The sequence below is a fragment of the Canis aureus genome, chromosome 20 (assembly GCF_053574225.1).
Source record: "Canis aureus isolate CA01 chromosome 20, VMU_Caureus_v.1.0, whole genome shotgun sequence".
NCBI lineage: Eukaryota > Metazoa > Chordata > Mammalia > Carnivora > Canidae > Canis > Canis aureus.
The window spans coordinates 57,234,815-57,252,632 of record NC_135630.1 but is presented as its reverse complement, the minus strand read 5'-3'; the positions used below and the strand labels follow the sequence as shown (position 1 = coordinate 57,252,632).

Genomic DNA, 17,818 nt, shown 5'->3' with positions numbered 1-17,818 from the left:
AGTGCCTCACTGCGTGCTGCAGTCTTACCTCCATGGTGTGTGTCTTTCCTGAGGACGTCTGTCCATACGCAAAAATCGTCCCATTATAACCCTCAAGGACATCTGCAAGCAAGAAAAAGAAATTAAAATTAACTCATTACTTTGATCATATGCTAGTGTGGCTCCATGTTTTAAAATTACATTTTCCAAATGGCCCATCTCATTTTTTTCACACAAATGATGTATTTCAGCTCCATTTGCATTTTAAGTAGAATGGCGAGATAAAAGCAGAAATGAAGGCCTCCACTGTTCCACAAATAAGGAGAAATGTACTCACATTCCCACAGAATAATGAAGAAAGAGGCAGACACTCTCTCTCTCCCAGTAACATTAAGACAGATATGGAGCAATACACTTTTTTAGGAGAAAGATACTCGAGTTTTCTTCTCTAAATCGATCTCCTGGGATCGGTGGGAGGAAGAAAAACCTTATCAGTGTCCTGAGTCTCTGGAGTGAGGTGTAGAAGAGAATATCCCCCCCAGGATGTGATGGGGTCAGCCCTCGGGAAGGGTTCTCAGGCCGGCGGCGCGGGGCCCTTGGGCACAGCTGGGGAGCTGGGGGGCAGGCCAGGCCCCGCTCTGTGCGCCCAGCCAGCCTGACGCAGGGGTCACACGTCTGTGTCCGCAGTGACTGCGCTAGCAGGGCGGCCAGGCCCCGGCGCATCGGGGGTTTCCTTTGCTCACAACGAGCTCGCTGTGCCCAGCCCCACATGCCGGGAATAGGGGGGACGGGGGAGGGGGGAGCGTGAGGACAGATGCTGCTTTGCACTGAAGATCACCTGTGGGAACTCCCTCAAGGTGGCAGACGTGATTAAAGTAGATTCAGCACCCGTTTCCCTCAATCCTCCTTCACCCGCATCAATATCACCGAAAGGGAAATAGTACATAATCAATGTCCTTGGCCCAACATCTCTACATAAGGGGAGGAAGTCCCACTCCTGAGAGGACAGTGGGGGTGGCCGGGGGAACCCCTACTGGGGCGTCCTCTTCAGGGCCACCGTCCCCTTCAGCATCAAGCCAGGCCACCAGCTCCATCGAGTTCAGGCCCCGATCAGGCTGGCCGGTTTGTGGGTTTGGTCTCTGAATTTTATGCCAATCAATGTTTGCTGTTTTGTTAGCTTTTCTCAATTTTTTTTTTCCAATATACATACATTTTCTTGATCTGAGGCTATTGAGCTGAGGAATGGGAACAGGGGTCAGAAAAGAGATTGCGATTTTCCTTCAGGAAGCAAAAAAAAAAAGAGAGGGAAATTAAGCAGCAGCATTTTTTTTTTAATCCTAGCAGCCCTCCGGAGTTTGTGTCAAGCTATATTGAGAGAGGAGGGAGGGAGAGAATGTTCACACATATCAAACTTCTGGTAATGGTTTCCTTGGGAACAGGAGAAGCAAAACCTTGACTACAATGTAAGGGGTGGAGGTTCAAGCTTCAGTTTTCACGAAAATGCCAACCTGTTCAGAGAAGAGATTCCAAATGGAGAGCATCTGAGCGCCCGTGAGTGCAGTGGGCTCTGAGGGACCCAAGGGTACTTTTAAAATTCGGTATCCGTGGCATAAACAACTCCAGACAGTTGGAATGCCAGCCACAATCCAGCACTGAAGCTTCTCTTTGTTAGAAATGAAACATCTGCCCCTGCCCTGGAAGGGCTTCCTTACCTTCAGCGCTTGTGTGGGACGCGCCCTGGGACCTGCAGGCCCAGGCATCAGACCAGGGGTAGGGAGGCCAAGGCCAAGGGTCTAGGTCCCGCCGCCCCTCCTAGCAGGCCGCTGGCCACCCCACGAGGGCACGTGCATGCAGGAGGTGGCTCTGAGCAACGCCTCAGCTCAGCACCAGAGCCCCACCGACAAGAGAAAACCCAGCACATGCTCCCTCCTCTGCCAAGAAGCAGCGGGGCCAGGGCACCGGAATTAGGCTCCCCCGGACGGGGTCTACGCCTCCGAATCCAGCCCTCCTAAGGAGAATGCACGGTCCCAACCCCTGGTTAGCTGCTGCTCCCCGCACGCCTGCAGGGTAAGGCCTGGGACACACACAGGAAAGCAAGAGCTCAAGGGAGCGCCACTTGTTCTGGAGCAGGGAGCTAAGGATCACGTGAGACTCGGGGAATCCTTGACTGTCTGGTGCTGCTATTTCAACACGGAGCCCAATTTTTTTTTTTTTTTTAAGAAAAGAGAGCACATAAAACCCCACCAGAACAACCTCTCCTTGGCCACTAAGGACCTATTTACAATCACGTTCCAATCGGTTCCTTGCTGGAGAACCTATCTCTAGTGTTCAAGGTTGAACAGAGCTGAGGTCCTCGATCAACTCAATTGTGAATTAAATGGTAATTTAAAAAGGAAAGAAAACGCTTCGAACTCCGTGTTCTCTATTTTCTTCCAAACTCCATGTTTTGGGGGTCAGTTTGTTTACCTAGCCTGTGTTTGATTCTCAGGGAAGGGGAGAGGCAGGAGGCAAGTGAGCACACAGGGCATTCGGGTTGGCCGCGGGGAAAGCAGGGTGGGGGAGCGCCACGCTGAGCCGCACAACCACCCCCACTCAGCCCTCACAGAAACAGCCCACAGAAAGGCACTTTCATCATGCTGAATGACAGTTCCTGGGCCCGAGGAAAGCATTTGTTTCAGAGCCTCTCCCGTAACAGAATGACTATTTCTATGCGCCAGCCGCAGGGCCAGGAACCAGCTCAGCCAGACAGAACCTTGCTTTGTGATGGGCTCTGGCGCGATGTGATCTCAGCTCACGCCACGCAGCCGTTGGCACCCACAAACGCAGCACACGTCCATCCAGCAGCCAAGCAGACCCAGAGAGAGATTCCGCTGCAGGTGGGAAGAGCCTTCTCACCTCCAGACAGGAAGGTGAAGAAGAGTGGGATGCTAGAAAACTCTCCTCGACTCTTGCTATAGACTTCGGAAGCCAGTTTTCCTACCCAGGTTTGGCTAGTTCTGAGACCAGATCTTGGCCAGAGCAGAAGAGTTAGCTCCACTGTTGGGTAAGAATTTGGGGAAGATGTAATCACGGAAGTTCCTGAGAAGGCTGTCATGGCCTCCTACCAACTCCCCCAGGTAAAATGATGGCCTGTCAGTGGCAACAGTAGCTGACAAGTCATCCCTGCCTTGGAATCCTTAGGCTCTGGGGAGCCAACCAAACTACTCAAGGAGGCCACATGCCCAGGGGCAGCCCTGCTGAACGCTCGTGGCAAACCAGAACGGCCGGCCCGGCTGCATCTCCAGAATGGAAGTGCATCTCACAGCTGGACGGCAGGCAGGGCCACCCCAAGGCCACGGGACCATGGTCTCTATTCTCTCCCCTCTCCCCACTTCCATTCCAATCCCTCTTTTTGCAGTGCTTGGGTAATAGTCCATATGGCCTGATAGAAAAGTAACAACTCATAAATCGTTCCTAAGTGCTCATGATGAGCCCACCAGGAAAGTGGGGGCAGGATGGTGCAGACACATTCAGGAAGACAAGCAAGCTCGGGCTCGAGTCCCCTAACTGACCTGGCCAAGTTACCTGACCTCAAATTCCTCTTTAGTACAACGGGAACAATCATGCTCACACCTCATAAAACTGTGGAGACTTAAAATACAATAACACATATAAAGAGCACAGAGGGGGCCTGCGAGATAGCAGTAGCCAAATAAATATATTTCTTCTTAAGAGTCACATATAATATAATAAAATAGACCTTATAGTATCCTGAGCTTAAAACTTCTCAGTGAGTCCACATCCATTTCCACCAAACTCTGATCCAAACTCTCCTTTTAGGTCCCAGCCCCGAGGCACCTTGCAACAACTCTACGTTGCCCAAACACGCCATAAAATCTGTGCCCTTATGCTTTTGCTGCTCCTTGTGCTTGTGCGGCCCTGCTATACCGTACAGTCGTCAGGACCCGGCCTTTCCAAGAACCCTTAATTCTCCAATCCTCACCCCCACTCACCAAAATCAGTCCCAAGTGACTTTCTTCTGGGGTCTCACAGCATTTTGCACTTAGCCATCTTAGAGCATGTACTACCCATGAGTATGATAACTACCGCTGCACCTGTTTCTTCCCCTGTACGTGGAGCTTCTTGGTCTTGTGTATCTTGCTGATTCTCAGTCCCTAGCAGTGCTTACAGCGCATGGCAAATGCTTAATATCCTTGCATACAGGAAGGAATAAAAGGAACAACCAAATGAATGAAGCTGAAAGAAATGAGACCTAGAAAACAAGAAACCACCTCTTCTAGGCCTGTACAGTCAGTCTACATCTAGTTAATTTGAAAGGCAAATGCCCAGAGTGACTTCTGTAGACCGGGAAATAGTTACCCACACGGCAACAATAGCAAGCAGTAACCATGGTTTTTAATTCCTACGGCGTCCACAGAAACCTTCCTATTTACCATGCTGATAGTCACAAATCCTATAAGCTCTTCTGGAAGAAACGGAGAATTCTATATACCCTTTCAGGCAACACTTTGCAAAACACACACCAGACAAAGATGGGAGTGTGGGAGATACCAGAATTCTACAAGCGAACGTTTGAAATATGTTTTTTTAAAACCCACTGAAGTTGGAGGGAATGAAAAAAAACAAGAAAGAATAAAGCCATCCAGTTAAAAGGAGTCTTCCTGAATATCAAAAACGTTAAAGGTTCAGAGAGCCTTGAAAGGAAAGCTCACGGGTTCACTACATTGTCATGAAGCTTGGGGACTGTGGTGACCTTCAGATGTTATGGGATTGAATTCCTGGCCTCTAGAAAAAGAGGTCCCTACAGCACCACCTTCCTTTACTGATTTAAATAGGGCTTGTCATGACAAAAGAAACCTAGTAACTGTTCCAAGAGCTCTTTCTTATATATCTGTGCTTTACTTTGCTGATGCAGAAATAACACAGCCACTTCCCCTCACAGTAACTTCAGTGGATATTTAAAAAAAAAAAAAAAAAAAAGTTAAATTAGGCCTTCATCATTCCCTAATAATTTCCTTTCAAGGGAAAAGAAGGTACTCTATTGTTAGAAAATGCTTATGCTCGTGGTACAATTATAGTGCGTGAAAAATAGATGTTTATCTTATCACGTCGGAGCCTAACATTACTGTAAATGGCTTTCTTGGTGGCTCATCATATGTTGGACCTCAGGTTATCCAGTTAGGTCACATCTTTGCAAGAACTTTCCAAGGATTACCTATTTCTGACATTCCATAGTACCAAAAAACCTGAACACTGGAAGAGACTCCACTCCTCTAGTAATGAAGACTGAAAGATTATGATTATTTGTTAATCACGGGATTTTTAAAAATAGAGTGCATCTATCTCTAATTACAACATCAACTTAGAGATGTATTTAAATGGACCTCATGCTTAGCACAGCACGTGGTAAATACTATTTGGTTCTGATAATGGAAGGGGAGAGAAAAAGAAGGAAATTATGGCTCATGTGTGATTAATCTTACTTTAATAAAAATAAGGAAGAGTCTGATAATGGTGAAGGCTGACTAGGAGCAAACTAGAACTATACACGCCAGAGAGAGAGACAGAGAGAGAGACAGAGAAAGAGAGAGAGGGAACATTTTTAGACAAGAAGAGATACAAAAGAATAGAAGCAGAGAGAAGACCAATATTACCACCAGACACAGGCTCACAGTATTAATTCAAGAAGAGCCCAAATTCAGGCATGCTTTTTTCTCTTCTGTTTTCTGTAATAATCTCACCATGAAGACCTTCAAAATTAATTGATATCTGCAACAGGAGTGTGCATAACCATACACCTCAGCGAGGAACATTACATACTGACTCAACCTCCCACGCAGGTGTCCAGGGTCAGAACTAATCTAACAGATGCACTCGGGGCTGGCATTCATGCATTTCAAATAGGTTAGTCAGCTCGGCTCCCGAAAACAAGAACATCTTGCATCACAAGGTGCTTTTTTGCATTCTGCTTCTGCCTTTTGCTCTTTAAATCCAGAGCTGCCTATAAAAGACGGCAACATCAGGATATTTGAAAGCACAGCCGCCAAAGCATTCGGAGTTGAAGGTAAAGATTTGAAGATGAAAAGCACAGTAGCCGGAGACGCCCCTCAGCTCTGTCCAGATGGCGAGCTCCCCCAGGGCAAGCTCCAGCCTGCCCCTGATTTGAAAGGGCAAGGTAGAGAGCAGCCCGTAAATTGCTTCATCTCCCTGCTGTTACTTTGACACAGATCCTGCAGGGTCAAGGTAAGTCCCGGAGAAAAGGGCTGATCTCTGAGAGAAATTTAGGCTTCGGGCTATCTATTTGGAGGAACAAACGTTAGTATCTGAGTGGAAAGGTTGAAAGTGGGTTAGACAAAAGTATATTTAAGGAATGCTGAGTAGCAAGACCAGCTCAATAACCAACAAGGTAATGTGATTTTATGATGCTGTAGAAAATTCCTTGATGCCCAAGAATTTTCCACAGGTAAGGCCTCTCCCTGAAGGGACAGATGTACAAAATAAATCAGCCAAAAATATGCAACCGAGCATCAGAAATATATATTTTCGTCTCCTTCAAAGTAAAAAGGAGGCCTCATACCTACAGGAGTATTTTAAAACCATTACAGAAATAGTGTGACCATAGCTTGTAAGCTTCTAGGTGGCAGTTATTACTGCCAAAAAGGTGGCAAAAGAAATAAAGAAATTTTCCTGGCAAGGAGGTACAGAGAGGTTCAAGAACTCGCCTGACATCATAGCAAACCAGGGCCAGAGCTCGGGCCATAATTCAGTGTTTCCAATTAACAGGCCTCTGCTTAGAGTCAAGGCACATTGATTCCTAGGCTGCAAATATCACTTAATGTTTTCAATTACTCTGAAAGGCCCAGGAGGAAATAAAGAAATAGCACTTACCTTTGACAATTTGCTTTGCACACGCATTGTAAACCTGCTCTTGGGTCGTGCTGGGAGGCAGCACTCTATCGAAGACATATGGCTTCCCTTGCTAAAAAAGACGAAAGGAAAGGGCGGAGAAAACACATTAGAAGTTGAGGAATTAAAAGCACTAATAGTAGTTAGACCACAGGCACTAAATCACAAGCCCTATCCTTAAAGGCAGCTCCGTACCAAGACTGGGGAATTACCACACGTACGATGGGCATTTGTGCAATAGCACGTTGAGGATCTGAGAAACAACTTTTTCTTTTTTACTTGAAACACTTTTTCTGATGAAAAGTAGGCGGACACTTCATTCATTCACTTATTTTTTGAGAGCGTCTCCTGAACCAGGGATAGACGAGAGGCTAGCCAAATCAGAAAAATGTCCGGCCTATAAATAAAGCATTCAATCAAGCGTGGCAGAAAGCAAGCGCCCAAGGAAATACAAAATGCCCAGGTGCAAAATAATGGGACAGAGAGGATGATGGAGCAAAGCAGGCCTCTCTGAAGAAACACCTGTTAAGTGGATTTTTAAAAGATGAGAAAGACTGAGGCGAGTGAAGAGCCATGGGAGATACCACACAGAGCATAGGGTGGACATACAGGGTGGGGAGGGGGGGTCTGGAGGGTTCAAGGAACTGGAGGGTCGTAGAAAAGGAGAGGAGAAAGGAAATCAGGAGCCAGTTAATGCAAGGCACTGTTAGCCAAGGTCATGTGCTTAGATTTTATCCAATGGGAATAAACTCTGACATGATCAGACTCAAGAAGCTGCTCTTAGTAGTAAGATACTATTGCTTTGTATCCTGAAGAATTCCAGCAATCTCCTCACATGTGTAAGTGCTGCCTTAACTGGGCGGAGGGCGCCTCTGCACAGCAAATCAAGTGATCTCCCCAGGTGTAGGACCTTGGGGTTCGGTCTGACGCTGAGTCATGTGCCATTCAAGGAAGTAACTGTCAGAGGGGAAGGGAAGAGCTGTCTGCCCCGACCCCCAACCACGCACGTAACGTTCACCAAGGCCCAGTGCTAAGGGCCACGGAAGGAGGCCAGACAGTCCCTTCCCAGGGAGACCGCCCCCCCATAACAGGGTCTTCTTCCAGGCAAGGAGTGGCCCTCCCCCTGCCCTTTCCCACGGCCCCATCCACCCGGGCAGCCCTTCATCTTCGTTTCCTCCAAGTGGTTAGAGGAGGTGGCAGGAGAAGGGAAGGAAAGAGGCGAGCCCAGAGCCTCCTTCACTCCCACCCTGCACCTCCTACACACGGCTTGGACATCAGGAACCTTCTCCCAGGGCAGTCCAATGCCTCAAAAAGATAACTGCTCACGAGGGACCCAGGGACAAGGCTTGCTACATCCTATAATCTTCACACAAACATACGCAGCTGGCTTGGTGTTTTACTCATTCCTGACCCTGGGGAGTGCTGCACACAGGGAAGGTCCTATGCTTCAAGTGAAGGCCCGAGCCTTCGGCCTTTGAAGGTGGGATTGAGGGATCCCTGGGTGGCGCAGTGGTTTGGCGCCTGCCTTTGGCCCAGGGCGCGATCCTGGAGACCCGGGATCGAATCCCACGTCGGGCTCCCGGTGCATGGAGCCTGCTTCTCCCTCTGCCTGTGTCTCTGCCTCTCTCTCTCTCTCTCACTATCATAAATAAATAAAAATTAAAAAAAAAAAAAAAATGAAGGTGGGATTGAGCCAACCAGATAAATGAGCTATTTCCAGTTTGGTCTTAGAAGAAAAGGAAAATTTTGAGGTAACATGAAAACTTTTTTAAGTAGGCACCACACCCGGCATGGAGCCCAACAGGGGGTTTGAACTCACAACCCTGAGATCAAGACTTGAGCCAAAAATCAAGAGTTGGATGCTTAGCCAACTGAGCCACCAGGTGCCTCCAAATTTTATTTCTCCACAAAGCAGCAGAGTCAGTCATTTTGTTAAAATTATGGAAAGGGGTTATTTTCTGATGTTTTGTTCCCTGCAAGTCTCATTCCATTAGTGAACCAAGTATTTGGTTGAATAACCAAGAGAATATTCCTCACCACCATCTATTGCCAATAATCTGCCCACTACATTCTTATTAGCTTTATCTATTCATAAAATTAACTAAATGCCAGTAAGGCAAAAAGATTAAAATAAACATATACAGAGTTTGAGTTAGTATTTGTTATCCATTGAACCTTCCTAAAAGAAACTGTAGCTTTGCTTAATTTCAAACAAATCCATTATTTCTCTAAATAACGATGAGAATCACCAAAATAAACCATCTTGTTTCCAGAACAATACTGCTTTGTGTTTTGGAGAAAGTACACTTCCTACGGCAGGAAAAATGACTTATTAATTTATAGTAAATCATACAAAAAAAAACAGAGGACTCCCCAATTTTGCCCTTCAACTTAAAATGTTTGTCAGAGTGTATATACATTCACTTGAAGAGAGATAGAAAGCAAGAAATCTCTACTACTCATTTAAATCATATTTATCAAGTGACAAATAGATAATACAACAATTTTCCATAAGCTGAAGTTAACTCCCAAACAGAAACTGCTTTTGAGAAAAGATAAAATTTAGAAAATGATTTGTTTTGAGACTTCTCATCAGGACTGGAATATAGAGAAGTTAAAAATGTAAGTATTTTTGTCTTTTTATACACGGAGTTGGATATACAGGCTTTTATTTTAAGTGAACCTTAGACTCTTGAAATTAAAACTGAGAATTAAAATATAGTTACTCATTATTTTCCAAGAACTGACTTGTGGCTTAGCCATGCAAGCCGTATAGGCAACTGTCATTTAACAACAACAATGAACAAATGACTCTTTGCTGCTTTGGTAATGGTAAGAAACTCTCACAAACCCTGAGAGAGACCTCAGCAAGCCCCCTCCCCCCGGGCCCCCGGGAGACGAGAGTCGCCCTGTTTCTGATCCCACTGTGCCTGAGGGTTTCCATGGACAGGCGTTGGGTCCTGAGTGCTCCAGAAGTCACTAAATGTGCAGCTTCAGAATACATCTTTCAATGAACATTTTAATAGGGGTGCTAAGTGCTAACACTTGAAATTGAACGGTGAGGGCGCCAATTACTCCTGGAGAGACTTTCCTTTCCAGGCACCCATTCAGCACATGGTTCTCCGATCCCTCTGGCTACCCTGTCGGTGTCTTTTGCTGGTGTCTCTTCCAGACTTCTAAACCACAGTGTGTCCCAGACTTAGACACCTCAGCCTCGTCTCTGTCTACGCTCTTGACCTTCACATAATTTAAATCTCATCCAAGCTCCAGATTCATATACTCCATCACCCACCAGACATTTCCACTTGGATTCCATTAGCCATCTCAAACTTAACTGACCAAAAGTCATCAAGCACTCCATATCTGAGTAAGAGACCAAAATCATTAGGTATGCCCCAAAGTTTCCAAATCTCAAATATATCCCAAATTGATTGTGTCTCATCATCTATACCACACAACCTGAGCCCAAGCCACCCCGGCTTCTCATCGGACAACAGCTATAGTTTGCTCACGGGTCTCCTTGACTCCATTCTTGCTCCTAACTACCCAATTTCCACTTAGCAGCCAGGGTGAGCTGGGTGAGCTTTCTACAACTGTAAATCAGATGACATCAAATCCTCCCTTAAAAACCTCCAATGGCTGCTGTTAGACTAGACCTTCTTCACCTCCATCTCCCTGCATTCTCCTCTGCCTTGGACTTCATTCTCTGGCTTATTCCTCAGTGTATTGCATGGCTCAGGTCCTTTGCTCTTCACTTCCTTCCCCTTTGAATTCTCTCACTGCAGATCTTCATTTGGCTCACCAGACATCTTCGTCTGGCTGTCTCTTTATCACCCTTCAGATGTCAACTCCAATTTCTCCTCCTTTGAGGGTGTCCAAGCTCCTAACTAAAGCAATCCCGCCCTACCCCCCACCCTGGCATCACTCTCTATCACATTACCCTATTTGGTTTGCTCCATAGCAATTAGTACGTGACCTATTCTCAACCAATCAAATGGACCACTACAATTTAAACATTTAAGCAGCTAAGAAGCCATATAAATCCCAAGAGTTCACTGCATCTAGGCAAACCTGCTGCAATTTTTGAAAAGAATCTGGATGGGACATGCACATTCCATATACATTACAACTGAAAAGGAAATAACCCAGCTTTGCCACAAAAGCCTCCATAGAGAGCAACTAATTGCACAGGAGCAATCTAACTAAATAACTTACCAGGATCACATGCAAAAAATAACAGCAGATGGTTCTTACATTTTTATAGTTTAAATTAAAAAAAGAAATCGAACCACTTCCTATCAAGTTGTTGAGAGCAAAGTGTCCATGAACCATATGGCCTTCATTTGACCCATTACCCAACAACCGTTCCCCAGCCTGTAAGGAATATTACTCTGGGAGATGGAGGAAAGCAAAAGACTCACTTCAACATTTAGAAGATGGGCACCAGGAGGGACGTTAAGCAAACTGAAATTAATTACCCAAGAAGAGGTTATCGAGAAGTAATCTCATAACAATGTTTAAAACTAACCAAGGGTTGGGACCCAAGGCACCCAATGATTTGAATGATTTTTCTCTATCATTACTAAGAAAGAAACAGGAAAAAAAAAAAAACCTTAAATTTCCAATTTCCACAGCAAGAATTAAACCCACTCTGTGGAATTATCTTTAGACACGGAGGAGTATTAGGAAGATGAACAGATTTCTGAGAACAATCATTAAGTCCCTGTGCCAGGTGTCCATGTGACTTCCTTCCTGAAAGTATATGGGATGGCAAGTTCTTTCAGCCTCTGCTGGCCACCTTCTCACTGCGGTCTACCTGCACCATCACCTACCACTCCCATCCAAACCCGTCTTCTGTTTTATCTCATTTAATTCTCACAGTAGCTCCGTGACGTAGCTAGGACTATCCCTATGCCACAGACTGGAAAACTAAGGCCCACTTTATTACTTTGGAGAAGTAACCCTAAGTCTCTGATTTCAAGTGTTCCTCCCTCACATCATGTTGTTTTCCTAAGCAGCTCTGGATTTACTCTTAAAGTAGGAGACTGCAGATCAATCAGGAGGACCACAAGGTGACGAAGAATGTGAACAAGCCAAGGCACAGCCACCGAGACAGGTGCCTCACCACGCACGTGAAATTCATGCGAGACATGGTCCGAGAGGCGTGCAGCTTCGCCCCATACCAGCGGCCCGCCATAGGGCTGCTCAAAGTCTCCAGGGACAAGCACACCCTCAAGTTCACCAAGCAAAGGTTGGAGACTCACATCCATGGCAAGAGGAAGAGAGGAGCTGATCAACATCCTGCAGCCACAAGTAAAGCAGCCGTCAAGAAGGACTGAACCCCTCCCCTCTGTAGGTAATAACCCTTTTGTGGAACTTGGGGGTTCCGGGCCGGTCCTGGGAAGGAGGCGAGACCCCCTCCTGCCAATATCCTTCCTGGGGCACAGTGAGGAGGGGCATGGTGGTGTACACGGAGATGCAAGCAGCCAAGTAGTCCTGGAAACGGTTTACAATCATAATTAAATAGCTCAATACACGCCGGGGGAAGGGGGCGACAGGCAAAAGCCAATCAGAGCCTAGGAAAGGGCAAGTGTGAGACTTGCTATGGAAAGTTGGAAGTTATTAAGAAAAAGTCTAGAATGTTTTAGAGCCTGAAAGTCAGCCCGTCAGGGTCAGCCCAACCCAACATCATATTTTTACAAATAAACAAATTGGAGGTCAGGAGAGGTAGATGGATGGCTTGCAGAAAGCCACCCGGACAATTAGGTGGGCTGCAGATCTGTGCCCTGAACCTGGACCTCCTGGCTCCCCGTCTAGTAGTCTCAAAGTTCTTGCGTTAGAATCAGGGGCTCTCTCCCGGACATCAAGGAGACGACAGGCACGAGGCTCTGGTGCTCTGCTTCTCCTGCTTTCCTCCCAATCAATTCTAATTGTTTCCACACACACAGTTGATTAGTTCATTGGACGAAGAGTCATTGCTATGAGAACGGGAGCAGCACAGCAGGGGAAGGAGAACCACGGCCTCCCAGAATTCATAACACAGGCCTTATAGTCCGCCGCCTCCTCTCCCACCTCCACGAGCCCGCACCATGAACGGCTCGAAACTCTACTGGCTCCAACTGTTGGGACGCGGTGTCCTTACGTTGATTTAAACTGCCTCCCTGAAGCATTAGACCTGGCACCGTCCTCCAGAACACGACGGACCGAGGCCGAGAGACCTGCAGAGACCTGCCTACGTCAACATCACGGCTTTGTTTCGTGCTGGGAGCCGTGTCCATTGTCTAAATCTCTTTTCCCCTCATGTCAGAGAGAAGGGGAAAGACAGATGCGCTTCCTTCCTAAAAGTTGTGTGGATTTGTCCTGACTTGAAGGACACCAAAGGTGTCCCGGGTTAAGGCAGCACTAAAACACTGTAGTAGTTTGCTCGAGGAGAAATTCAATAAAGTCACCCAGTATGAAGGGCTTTGGGAACAACCTCAAAGGATGGTTCCCAAACATTAACTAAAAAGCAGGCAGCCCTTGGGTTTATGTTCATACTCGTTCTTTATCGACACAAATGTGCCAACACAAGTTTTGTTCATTGAAATATAATTCGCGTGCCACAAAATTCACCCCTTTAACGAAAAGGCACATTCTGCTGTCACTGGAACCTTTACAAGATTGGACCATCATCACCAGAATCTAATTTTAAGATTTTCATCACACCAAAAGGAAACTCTGTACCCATTAGCAGTCACTTCGCACTCTCCGGGTCTTTGTAGCTCTGTTTTAGACATTTCATATAAACAGAAGCATACAGTACGTAGCTTGTTGAGTAACATTTTTCTTCCACTTAGTATGTTTTCAAGAGTCATCCATATGTGGCTTTCATGACTGAGTAATATTCCACTGCATAGATTAACCACATTCTTTGTATCGATTCATCCATAGGACAGACATTCGGGTTGTTTCCACTTTTTTCACAATTATGAATGCTGCTATGAACATTCATATACGAGTTTTAGGTGGATATGTGTTTCCATTTCTCCTTTCATTTCATATTCCACCTGGGAGAGGAATTTCTGGGTCAGAGAGTAACTCTATAGGGTCAAAATTTTTGAAGAACTGACACTTTCTCAAGGCAGCTGCACCACATTACATTCCCACCAGCAATGTATGAGGGTTCCAGTTTCTCCGCACCCTTGTGACTTCTCTTCTTTATGATAACCGTCCTCGTAAGTATGCAGTGGCATTTCTTTGTGATGTGGATTTTTATCTCAGGAGAAGTTGGCTTTGTTTGCTTGTTTGTTTGTTGGGAGAGAAAGTGTGGGGGCGGAGGGAGAGAGAGAATTTTAAGCAGGTCCCACGCCAAGCGCAGAGCCTGATGCGGGACTCAACCTCACAACCCTGAGATCGTGACCTGATTCAAAAATTAGCAGTTGAAAAAAAAATTTTTTTAATAAATAAATAAATTAAATTAAAGAAATAAATCAAGAGTTGGACACTTAACCAACTGAGCCCCCCGGGTGCCACTCAGGAGTTTTTCATGGACACTTAACATATAAAATTTACTTCAACATATGTTACAGGCCTGAGATGTTTCTAGGAATTGTAATATAATACACTGTTGTACTGTTGCCTTGACATTTACAAAGTGGCCCAGAGTGAAGGAATAATCTCATGGGAGACTATAAATAACACATACCCATGTGCTTTAAGAAAGAGAACAGTGGACTAGAAGGACAGGACGTTTCAAGGGATTACTAATAGGGTTTCTGTGCTCCTCATTCCAGTAGCTAATACTAAGTATTGTGCAGGAAGGCGGCGTACCAATATGGGGTGTAAATGAATCCACATAAACACGGGTATAACTCCCATCTCTCTGGGGCTCCGTTTGCTCATCTGTAAAATGGAGCCATTAAGACCCACGATTCAGGATTCTGAAAATTAGATGTACGCTCAGGCAAAAAAGGATCTATTGAGTGCCCGCTGTTCTAGAAAATGCTTGTGTCATGGTCAGTGTTACTTTGTAATAAAAAGTTTAGACCGATTTACACCAAGCACGTGTATTACCCTAAAATCAGCAAGCAGTGGCTATTTAAGGGAAAGGATACTAGTAGGTGACAATCACTCACAATGTACCAGCTCAGAGACTCGGCATCCCGATGCCTCTCTGACACCCTAATGCCACATCACACCGCAGGCATCTCCAGGCCCCTGAGTCTACAACTCATAAGCTCAGCTCTATGAGGCCTTTAGTTTCCGAGGGTCCTAGCAAAATTAACTCTGTTCCAAGGTTATCTTCTGTACTCTAAAAAATAAATAAAATTTTAATGTGCAGCCATACATACTAGGAAAGGTGAGGACTTCTGTCTTGTGCAGGGACTAGGAGCCTTCCAGAAACTTCCAGGGTAGCACCAACTGGAAACAGGAGGCAGATGCTTCCAGGGTCCTGACCATACCCTCTCCATCGTCACCATTTCCAGGCAGGCTGGCCTGACCTCCAGCACCTGCATGTATCTCCTGGCCTGACGGCTTCTCTGGCTGCTAGAGTCCTCTCTATCACCTGACATAAGCCAGAGGGGCAGACATCCCAGCACCAACCCAGCAGGCCCCAACCAATAACGGATCAGAGTCGGGGTAAATACCAGGTAGGTGCTCAGTAAAACTCTTGCTGCTGCTGCTGATGATGATGATGATGACCAATGCCTGACGGGTGAGCACCAAGGTTAGGGTGCCAAGACACCATGAAACAGTGCTGGGGGTGGGAGGGAGGAGAAAACCATTACCCACTGTATTTCTCCAGGGTGTCAGAAACTGCTTTTGCCGCTGACCATTCTCATGTCCCACCTCCAAGATCTTAGCAGTCGTGGAGTTGCATGGTCTCGTTCTGTATCCCCCTTTATTCCTCTTTACCCCATCACCTACATTTCCACTTATCTGAAGCTCAGCTGCAAATTCCCAAAGCAGAAAAAACCTCCACGGTGCACCTTGGGGCAAACCATCCCTCACCTGGCAGTGACCATCCACGTTTTCCCAACAGTGTCATATATGGTCCCGAGTCCACGAATCTGCCAATGTACAGACGTAGCCTCACAATGAAGACCCCCGTGTTCTCCTCCCCACCCTGCCGCCTGCCCCCATCTATGCCGAGACGACTCTATGACTGGGAACAGAAACGCCATGCCAGGGCCAGGCCCAGACATCCCCATCCCCCTCCCACACTGGCTCTGTGCCCCGAGGAAGGCAGCTGGTGCCAGTTCCGGCCAAAGCCAAGGCTGCTCTCAGGAGAGGCTGTAATGAAACCGACGGAGCAACGACGACTGGCTTCTACTGAGTTGCCAAGGTGATGCCAACCACGTCTCAAGAATGAACAAAGGCAACACACGAGAATGAATGTTGTAAGCCTTCTTCCTGCAGGAAACCAGGCTAAAATTCTTCCTTTGCTGCCAAAAGTCCCGCTGCGTGGACACACAAGCACTGTCAGGATCGCAGACAGCCGCGGAAAAAAACACTCTGAGAAAGGGAACTGCCCAAGTGATAATGAAGAAATTCAGAATTATTGCCTGGCTAACAGGCAAAATGAAGACAGAAGTGTTACTTCTGTTAACGAAGTTAATGGAATCTGTGTTAATGAAACTAAGGTTCTTATTTATATGTGATTTTCGTTTCATATCAAAATATAATGACTCCCCCCCGCCCCCCAGTCTTCTCCATGTAACTGTTCTGTATCCTGATTTGCCAAGATGCAGGGGTTAGTAGATTGGGTCAGGGGCACAGGGTCTAGTCCAGGACCTCACCCTGCACCCACTTCGTGATCTTAACCAATCTGCCTCTTTTTCTGGGCCTCCTCCGCTCTATAAAGTCACAGATTGGATCTTTCCAACTCTAACGTGCAATAATAATGTTCCGGGACTTTCCCCATAAGAACAGCTTCAATCCTGACCACATGTAGCACAAGAGAAGGTAAACTTTATTATTTTTTTTACGATATTTTTAAAAAGATTTTATTTATTTATTCATGAGAGGGGGTGGGGCAGAGACCCAGGCAGAGGGAGAAGCAGGCTCCACACGCAGGGAGCCCGACGGGGGACTCGATCCCGGGACCCCGGGGTCACGCCCTGGGCCGAAGGCAGGCGCTCAACAGCTGAGCCCCCTAAACTTTAAACTGGCGTGAACTTGATGTTTTATATACTCAGGAGAAAGGGGTTAAAATCGCTGCTATGGTTTTTTCAGCAGATCTGGTTTTCCGTCAAGTCTGAGAAAAAAGAAATCCGACTTCCCTCACCAGAAAGAGGATCTAAAGCTGTCCGCAGAGGGTAGAATGCAGGGCTTATTTGCCACACGGAAGGTGGCCAAGGGGACGGGAGGCCTCTTCTGGGGCACACTGCGCTGCAGGCGGCTCCCCGGCCCAGCCCGGGCGGCCCAGGCCAGGCGCCACGTTGCCGACCCCTCCGGTTATGCCCAGGCTCCAGGGGCATCTCCGACGTGGAAGCCCCACGGCGGCACTAGGAAAACCTTCCCTTTAGTTAAAACGTGAAATACAAAGGCGTTTGCCCAGACTTGCCCTTGGCTAGTGTAGGTGTGGTGCATACAGGGGCTCCCGGGAATCACGCCCTGCACATAATCACCTCAAATAGAACTAATATTCTGTAATTTGCCCACGTATTGGACAGCAATTTTGCTTTTATGGTACGTGCAGACCCCTGATCTCCCATTTGTACCCCACGATTTCACAGGCTGGGTGGGAATATTAACTTCCCTTTCCGGGGATGGAGAATAACTTCACATGAGCACGTAGAAGGCAACAGTTTGAGCTGAGAGTAGGACCCAGAATCTCTGATTCCCAGCCAAGCCTTCTATCCATAACACCATATTGCATCTCGTCATGGAACCTCCAAGAACATATTTTAACTCTCAACTATAGATTTTTTTTCTAAGAATTCCATGCATT

The 17,818-nt window shown here is 46.5% G+C and overlaps 1 protein-coding gene and 1 long non-coding RNA gene across 2 annotated transcripts in view; one reads left to right on the top strand and one right to left on the bottom strand.

Moving 5' to 3' along the window:
• Positions 1-17,818, bottom strand: part of KIF5C (kinesin family member 5C) — a 148,968-nt gene that overhangs the window by 92,303 nt on the left and 38,847 nt on the right. The window contains exons 2-3 of the mRNA XM_077861652.1: positions 6,868-6,958; positions 29-102 (exon numbers count right to left, since the gene is read on the bottom strand). Coding sequence (XP_077717778.1) covers positions 29-102; positions 6,868-6,958 — 165 coding nt within the window. The remainder of the gene's footprint in view (positions 1-28; positions 103-6,867; positions 6,959-17,818) is intronic.
• LOC144291843 (uncharacterized) lies at positions 1,405-16,553 on the top strand. Its single transcript, XR_013359415.1, has 4 exons — positions 1,405-6,222; positions 11,924-12,241; positions 12,834-15,515; positions 15,908-16,553. It is a non-coding gene; the product is annotated as an uncharacterized LOC144291843 (long non-coding RNA).